The sequence below is a fragment of the Pituophis catenifer genome, unplaced genomic scaffold, assembly GCF_029215685.1.
Source record: "Pituophis catenifer annectens isolate HBS135680 unplaced genomic scaffold, rPitCat1.0.hap2 SCAF_11, whole genome shotgun sequence".
NCBI lineage: Eukaryota > Metazoa > Chordata > Lepidosauria > Squamata > Colubridae > Pituophis > Pituophis catenifer.
This window is the reverse complement of record NW_027256891.1, coordinates 9,763,385-9,772,638: the sequence shown is the minus strand read 5'-3', so window position 1 is coordinate 9,772,638 and position 9,254 is coordinate 9,763,385. Positions and strand designations below refer to the sequence as shown.

Below are 9,254 nucleotides of genomic sequence, written 5' to 3'. Positions count from 1 at the left end.
GGGGACAATATGCTATTTAGTATACTGTCTTTGGTGTAAGCCGCCCAGAGTCCTCGGAGAGTGGGCGGCATAGAAATATGAATAATAAAATAAAATAAATAAATAAATAAATAAATAAATAAATAAATAAATACATACATACATACAACCTAGTTCAGAGCAGAGGTGAAATTCACTTACCTTCCCTACCGGTTCGCAAATGTGCGCCGCGCCGCACATGCGCAGAGGCTGAAAATCATCACAAAAAAAGGGACGTCATGACATCCACAAGGATGGGCAGGGCTTCATGCAGTTGGCCCTACCGTATGGCGCGATCTGGTAGGAACCGGCTGAATTTCACCCTGGTTCGGATGTATACATGTACATGGCGAGAGAAACGAATCTTGTGAGTTTACCAGATGGATGACTTAGTTGTCAATCACCTTTTCCAGTACTGTTGTAACTTTGAGCGGTCACTAAATGAATGGTGGAAAATCAAGGATGACCTGTATTGTAGTCTTTCAACAGGAAAAAGGGGCCACCATTTGGTGCATTAGGATGGACTGTCTGACCATAACTGAGTCTCCAAAAGACGTTAAGCTATTAAATTGCCTGTCCTCAGTTTGATTGAGAGGTGCGCCTATAAACCATACTCCATACTGTTGGTATTGCATTTGACTGACTCTTTGTGATGAGATGTCCATTGGCTTCAGCTTTTACTAATATTTGTTCATTGCCAGCAAAAACGGGCTCCCGGGTTCCATTTCCAGCTGCGATGGCCTCCTGAACCCTCTGCCAGTGAAAATGGAGCTCGGGAGAGCCGGACACAGTTCTCCCGAGCTCTGTTTTTGCTGGCAGAGGCACTGCGGGCCAGTCCTTCATTATTTCCAGGGTGGCCCTGCGGTCCAGATCTAAGCACCCCATGGGCCGGATCCCATGTTTGAGTTTGATACCCCTGTGTTAGAGGATAAGAACTGCATCTTTTTGACAAAGTGGGTGTCAGCACTTCAAGCTGCATTTACTCTAGTGCTGACATAAGAAGGAGAAGTGGAGACGTCTGGAAAGGGACGTTTGACTTTTCACCTACTTATTTTCCCTGGAGATAATATCCCCTAGGAGATGGGATGGGAGGGGGGAAATTTCTTTGAGCTGGAGCAGTAAATTAGGGGTCGAATGACTTGGAAGATGGCCAATGAGTGCAGGGGAGTGGGGAACAGAAAGGGAGGGTTTGGGTCTGGAAGTCAGTGTTGGCTTCGATGGAGTCGGATTTTAGAATGTTGTGCTTAATAAATAGGAGTTTTCCTTCAAAGACTTTGTTTGAAATGCAATTTATTTGAGACGACCTTGAAACCTGACAGAGGGTTTCTATACTAAAAATAAATGAAGCGATAGAAGGACTTGATCCAGTTAGATGTGCTTTAGATTTCTGTTCAGAACCATCTTCTTTAGTTGGCACATTATCTGTGAACTAGTAAAGTCCAGGGATCCTGTTTGTTCTCGGCTCCTGTTTTTATAGCAATAGCAATGGCACTTAGACTTACAGTGTATACCGCTTCACAGTGCTTTTACAGCCCTCTCTAAGCGGTTACAGAGTCTTGGCCCCCCCAACAATCTGGGTCCTCATTTTACCCACCTCGGAAGGATGGAAGGCTGAGTCAACCTGGAGCTTGGTGAGATTCGAACTGCCAAATTGCAGGCAGCTAGCAGGCAGCAGAAGTAGCCTGCAATAACGCATTTTAACCACAATAACATGTTCCCTCATTTTTATAACAGAGCTTAATTATATTAAGACAATGTAAACCCTGTGCTAAAAACATCTTCAACACACACACACACCGCCGCCTTTTTTTCCCCCTTAACCATTCTGGTTCAATTTGTTGGAGGAATGAACAGCAACAGCAACTTTCTGTTCTTTAACTTAGAGAAGAAACCTTCACAACTGTCAGACAAGGAGTCCAGAGGCTGTAGGTCAGCATCCTGTTTTCCGGCGTGCAGAAGTCTCTTTCTTTGCAGGAAGTCCACATCTGGGGAATTCAATGACAGGTCTCCACTCCCTAGGGAGTGATTTCTCTGCTCTTCCATGAACAGATCTTTCATTTATGATTAATGAGCACACAGAATATTGCTTGCTTGAATTCATGTGCTCAGGCACAGATAAATATTCCCAGTTTACAGGTGATTGCCATGTGTTGTCTTTATATAAAATATCATCACAAGTACATTCATTTTCCTCCCTTTCTCCCTCTCTCCCTTTATTTTCTTTCCTTCCTTCTCTTTATTCTTCTTTCCTCCTCCCCTTCTTTTAATTTTTCTTCCTTCCTTTTCTCTATTCTTCTTCCCTCCTCCCCTTCTTTTAATTTTTCCTACCTTCCTTTCTTCCCCCTCCCTCCTTCCTTCTTCCCCTGTTCCTGTCTTCTGCAGGCAAGAGAAAACTGGACGGGCAGACTTCTTTGACTGAAGGCAACTGATACTGGAATGTTCTCCAATGTGCTATTGCAACCCTTTAAAGCTCACCATTGAGACCACTCATGCAAATGGCTCACCCTTCCCCCTTCCACTCAGACCAAGAAGAGTAGGAAGAAACATTTTCATCGTTCCACCAACCAGCTCTAAGAGTGTCCAGTTGTGCCTGGTCAGATTCAGGCTTTGCAGCACCAACTGGACCCTCCAAAAGGCCCTTCTGCCAGGCAGCCTGGCCTGAATTCTTGGCACTTGTCCCTTCAGACAGCTTCCGTGTCGATGACCAGCTCACTGCTCTAGTTGTACATCTGAAGTGCCGGCCTTTGGGCTGGATTGTGGGACACCAAGGAGAAGATGCTGGACCTCAGTTTTCTGACCGAGGAAGAGTATAGCAAGCTGATGAGAGTGCTGCAGAGGGATGCAGAGCTCAAGAAAAAGGACAGCGATCGGATCAGGTAGGAAGAACTTCCTGGAAGTGGTCAAACTATACATATGCACAGATATACAAGATTATGTTTCCCAGATGGTAGCAGAAGAGGGATTTCTGCTTTTGAGAAACCAGAGAATTTCTTCTCCCCCCCACCCCAGACTACTATTTGTCAACCTTGGCAACTTTGAGATGGGTAGAGTCCAACTCCCAGAATTCCTCAGCCAGGCATGATGTTGGGCTTACAGGCAGGGGTGGGTTCTACTTACCTTTACTACTGGTTCGCAGCGAGGCTGCATGCGCGCTCTTCTGCACATGTGCAGAAGCGTTTTAATGACGTCAGGGTCTGTGGGTGGAGCCTTCCGCCAGTTTTACTACCGGTTCTATAGAACCGGTGTGAACCGGGGGCAACCCACCACTGCTTACAGGTCTTTATAAGATGGAGTTTTGCAATTTGTTTCTTTGGCACATTTTCAATGAAAGACGCTTAAGAGATGCATGAAAGGAATATGTTCATCAAATGCCAAGCTATGGTACATGCTTTTCCTTTTTCTGTTTTTTCGCTCTTCCCTTCTGCTTAGGCGATTGCAAGATTCGCTGAAGGATGAAAAGAAGAAGAAGTTTGTGACGGGCGAATGGTTCCACGAAGCGAAGGCCCAGCGTTTCCGAGAAGATTTAGAAGGCTCAGATCTGCTGCGAGCTTCAATTAGGAAAAAAAACAGCCACTCTGACGGTGAGTGCAGAAGCATTTCAAGGGCTAGACTAGCATTCAAATCACACTCGATCTGAGGTTCGCATCCGCTCTTGCCTATTCTTAGAAACTTAGCTCAGACTTGCGTTTCTTTTTTTTTAATTGTTTAAATTTTTATCTTATTATATAAAATATAAAATGCAAAAAAAAGAGAAGAGAAAATAAGAAATTAAGGGCAGGAAAGGGAACGTGAAAAGGGGGTGTGGGATACAAGGGGGAAGAGGAAAAGAAAGAAAAGAGAGCATTAACTTCCAACTCTTCCTAGCTCAGTCCAAGATAAACAGCCTCCAGCCTCAACTTTTTGCTTTTACACACTAATATATAACTAGCCATTTCTATAAAACCAAATCTTTCTGATCAATAAACCAAGATCAAAGTTTCATTTTTTTCTTCACAAGAATTGTGTTTCTGATTCAGCTCAAGGGGGAGATACTAGCCATGATTCCCATCATATCAGAGGACAGGTAGTCCTCAGCTTATGACCATTTGTTTAGAACTGTAGGGGCTGTTTGCAGGCACTGAAAAAGGTCACTTATAATGGTTTTTCCCATTTATGCCCATTGCAGCATCCCTGTGGTCACGTGAACACAATCCAGACACTTGGCAACTGACTTATATTTATGACCGTTGCAGTTCCCAGGGTCACGTGATTTCCTCTTGCGACTTTCTCATAAGACACATCAATGGGGAAACCTGATTCACTTAACAACCGTGTTACTAACTTAACAACTGCAGTGGTTCACTTGACAACTGTGGCAAGAAATGTTGTAAAATGGGGCACAATTCTCTTGCTTAGCAACCCAAATATAGGGCTCTGTCGTGTTTGTATGTTGAGAGCTATCTGCAAACAATGGCTCAATTATACTGTTCTGTAACCTGCTTACTAAGACTCTTGGCTAGAGTGGAAACTCAGCTATGACAAACCACTGCTAGATTGCAGCCTACAGAACTTCTGAGCCACTCCATGAAGTCACCAAAAATTGAGCCTATCTTGAAATGGGGTGTTAAAATAAATAAAAAATTATTAAGAGCTTCTACGATCTAAGACAGTGGTTCTGATTTCTGATCTGTGGACCCTGCGGGGCCACAATGTCGTCACAAGAGGCCCACGAAGTCTTGAAGACATCTTATGATTTAAATCTTGAGTTAAGTCTTGGAGGTCCATGGCTATGGTCCGTGACCACGAAAGGTATTTAAATGGGGTCCATAGGGGGGGGGGGAAAAAGGTTGAGAACCACTAATCTAAGATGTTAATGGCTAGATGGGTTCATAAGCTTTGACAATACTTGGGGCAGTTTACAGTAGTGGCCAAAATTGTGGAAACCTTTTGGGAGAAGTGTATTTTTGATGGCTAATAATACCACTTTGGGGGGGGGGATGTCAAGATAATCATATTCTACTGCTGGAATGGTTGGGAATAGCCCAGACCTTCACCCAATTGAAAATCTATCGAGCTGACTAAAGAAACTTGTTAGTCAGAAGCGACCCAGCAATAAAACCCAGTTAATAGAAGCAATCCTTCAATCTTGGTTTCACATTATAACAGCTGCCGAACTAAAAGACTTGGTTCACTCCATGGGAAGACGTTGTAAGGTCATAATTCATGCTAAAGGTTACCCAACTATTAACTGACAAAAACTATTCAACCGACAAAAATTATACGACGATAATTTTTGTACATCTCGTTTTTTTCTACATGTTTCACTTTTCTTCTTTATACTGTAACTGCTATTCTAATAGCAAATCCTTCATAAAGGGTATTGCATTACATTCTTGATTAAATTATCTTTCCATTGATATATAATTTTATGGTACTACTCCAAAAAAATGGTGGTGTTATTAGCTAGTTTTAGAAAATACACTTTTCCCAAAAGGCTTCCACAGTTTTGGCTGCTACTGTAGTTTCAGAGGAAAACAGCACAAAGCAAGGAGGTGCCTATGAAAGAAGGAGATGCCATTAGGCATGACTCAGAGCAAAGGACTGGAGACTTCCATTTTGTTTTTGAGATGCGGTGCAAAAACATGACCTACCGTGTTTGAATTCTCATCACTCCCTGCAGCTCTACCAAAAGAAAACCCAGCGAAAGTTCTTTTGTTATTGTTGTTGTTTTTTGGTTTCTTCTCTTCCTAAGATATATGCTTTCTGCTGAAACGCTACAGATTGTATGCCTTGTAAGAGGAAATAACGCCAGCGAAGGTTTGCCCTCTTTCCAATAAAAACATTTACATTTAGCATGGCAGAATAAATCCAGCTGGGCAGTTTTACAAAGTCCTTGGTTAAATCTCTTGCCAAGAAGACTTTGGCTCTGGGTTACTAGGGGTGTTGCTTGCCCTGATCAGGTTAAGAAACCTGATTAAGTCTTGCCCCACATGCTATGTTGAGCAGCCTGTTTTTAGGGAAAGGAGACAGGCGTGATTTGAAGATGGATAGTGACCATCATTGAAGGGATCTGAAGTCAGAAGAAATGTCTTCTCTTCTTGTGGGACTTTCTGACTTTTTGTTCTGTTTTCTCTTAAATCTACCGTGTTTCCCCGAAAATAAGACCCTGTCTTATATTTTTTTGAACCCCGAAATAAGTCCTTATTTTTGGGGAGGTCTTATTATTTTGGGGCACGTGGAGCAAGATGGGGCTCCTCTTGATGTCTTACCTGATTTCTAGCTCTGCGTTTAAATATTTTCAGGAAGGGCTTATTTTCAGGGGTAGGCTTATTTTAGCGCATGTGCTCAAAAGCCCAATTGAACTTATTATCAGGGGATGTCTTATTTTCAGGGAAACAGGGTACATGGCAGGGGTGAAATGCTCCCGGTTCGGACCGGCTCGGGCAAGTAGGTAGCAATGACGGCGGGCAGTTCGGAGAACCAGTAGCAAAAATCCCTGCCCCCGCCCCTCATGCCCAGCTGAGCTGCACGATCATCAGAGATTTTTTTTTCTTTTAAATGGCTCTGACGAGCCAAGCTCTGACGAGCCAAGCTGAGTTGCCTGATCGGCAGAGAGTTTTTTAAAAACCCTCTGATAATCAGGCAACTCAGCTGGGATCGTCAGAGCCTTTTGAAAGCATTTTTAACATAGTTTTACATGTAAAAAATGGTTTTAAAAGTAAAAAAAAAATTGGCCATGCCCACCCAGTCACATTTCCCCCACCACCAAGCCACGCCCACAGAACCGGTAGTAACAAATTTTAGATTTCATCACTGGTACATGGTCTCTCATAAAATACAGGAAAGCTAAATCTATATGTTTTCAGTTTCTTTGACCTTATTCCCCTCAAGGCTCTCATAATTTTTCTCCCTTTGTCTAGAATATCTTTCCAACAACCCTAACAAAGGACTGAAAGATACAGATTGAATTGATCATAAATTGGCCTTGACTAAAACATAGCTGGCTAAATTCACACAGCATCTAGGCCTAAGCCATAAAAATATGTTCTGAAAATCTAGGGGTAAAATTCGCTTACCAACTGTTTCACCTAGCAACAAAAATGTTGGGCTCTATTGTGGTTGTAAGTTGGGGACTGCCTGAATTCAATTTTGATGCCACCCAACCAGTGGTGAAATCCAAATTTTTTTATTAGCGGTTCTGTGGGCATGGCTTGGTGGGCATGGCAGGGGAAGGATACTGCAAAATCCCCATTCCCATCCCACTCCAGGGGAAGGATACTGCAAAATCCCCATTCCCTCCCCACTCCTGGGGGAAGAATATTGCAAAATCCCCATTCCCTCCCCACTCCTGGAGGACGGATACTGCAAAATCCCCATTCCCACCCCACTCCAGGGGAAGGATACTGCAAAATCCCCATTCCCTCCCCACTCCTGGGGGAAGGATACTGCAAAATCCCCATTCCCTCCCCACTCCTGGGGGAAGGATACTGCAAAATCCCCATTCCCTCCCCATTTCAGGGGAAGGATACTGCAAAATTTCCATTCCCTCCCCTCCTGGGGGAAGGATATTGTAAAATCTCCATTCCCACCCCACTCTGGGGTATTTGCCGGTTCTCCAAACTGCTCAAAATTTCCGCTACCGGTTCTCCAGAACCTGTCAGAACCTGCTGGATTTCATCCCTGCACCCGACTCTGATCATTTTACTTGGTGTCACTTTTAAATTTGGGGAGGATTGAGATCTGGCTCACCTCTGAAAGTAGCATGAAGCCATTGGATTTAACAACTATTTCTCTGTTCTAGAATTCCCTGAAGCAAAGACTTGAAAAAAAGTTTTAAGTGAAATATAAAATTAAGTTAGCAACATAATGGTTTGATAGATAAACAAGAATCAGTTAATATGAAATTAAAACAGCAAATGGAGTTACTGTAACTGCTAGACCAATTCTAACTCTATCCTGGGTAGCTGATCCTCAGTTTACAACCATATGTAGAGTTGGTGCACATTTGAGCTTTATCGAGAAACTTATACATTTGTCTAAGTTCATTTCATATATTAAATAATATAACGCAAATAACCATCGCTTTTTGCTGGTTGGTTGGTTGGCTGTCTGGCTCCGTTTTATTGGTGATATCTGGGTTAGAACTCAATTGACACATCCAACTTTTGCATTTGACAACGTTGCCCTAATTTTGACATGGCATTTGAATAGAAAATAAAATGCCATATCAACCTGAATTTGTTTGAGCTTGTATAACTCTGAAATTCTTGTGTTTATCAGGCTTCTGTTTTCAACCAGATAGTAAATCGGTGAAGAGATTATAACTTTTAAAAAGGTGGACCTTTAACCAAACAAAGAACCCAGCCAGCGAAACAGGTTGGACAACTGTTGAGTTCAGAATGTTATTTATATGAACACCAAAGTTTCTCCTTCCGAGTCATTGTTTTCTTAGCTTTTATTGAAAACCACCTTTTAAATTTTGTTAAGGCTCAAGAACAGCTTTCCATATAATTCAGATAGACAACTTCCAGTAAAGAGAAACCCCTAAAACAAATTGCTTGAATGTTAAGATGATTAGATGAGATGGAGAATTTTTTGTTTTGAAATACTGTATTCCTTAGGAGAAAAGTTGCAGTAAAGATGGAATGTTATGAATTGTTATGAATTGAATGGCATGAACGAGTTTAGACAAGTTACTCTTATTCTTGTTCTTTTGTCTTAAATTTACAAAAGAAGGATGCCTGCATGGGTCTCTCTTCCTACTTAAGACATTCTAAGGTGATCTTGCCAGACGGGCCCAGAATTGGGAGGATCTTGATCAGAGATCAGTGTTTCTCAACATCAGCAACTTTTAAGCTGAACTAAGGAGAAATTTCCTAATGTTGAGAACAATCAGTGGAACAGTTTGCCTTCAGAAGTCGGGGGGGGGGGGTCCATCACTGGAGATTTTCCAGAAAAGATTGGAAAACTGACTGAGATGTTATAGTGTCTTCTGCTCAAGCAGGGGTTTGGACTAGAAGATCTCCTAGGTCCTTCCAAACATGTTGCTCCATGTTCTATTGCACCCTATCTTGCCATCTGGCCATGTGATAATTGAAATGAACCTTCCCTTGGCAGTTCAGTCCTAACAGATGAGTTCGAAACTCCAAGGTTTCATTTACCCCCATCCAGGCAGTTTCACTCTTTGCACGCTCTCTGCACAATTTACCTGGCCTGCATTATTTTCCTTTCGACTAGCAGAGCAAAAAAAAAAAAAA

At 42.5% G+C, this 9,254-nt stretch overlaps 1 protein-coding gene across 1 annotated transcript in view; it reads left to right on the top strand.

The window, feature by feature from the left end:
- The first annotated feature begins 2,712 nt into the window (after positions 1-2,712).
- LOC139322918 (synaptotagmin-like protein 2) overlaps positions 2,713-9,254 on the top strand; it is a 29,640-nt gene continuing 23,098 nt past the window's right edge. The window contains exons 1-2 of the mRNA XM_070952177.1: positions 2,713-2,894; positions 3,448-3,599. Of these exons, the coding sequence (XP_070808278.1) occupies positions 2,794-2,894; positions 3,448-3,599 (253 nt within the window). The 5' untranslated portion in view covers positions 2,713-2,793. The remainder of the gene's footprint in view (positions 2,895-3,447; positions 3,600-9,254) is intronic.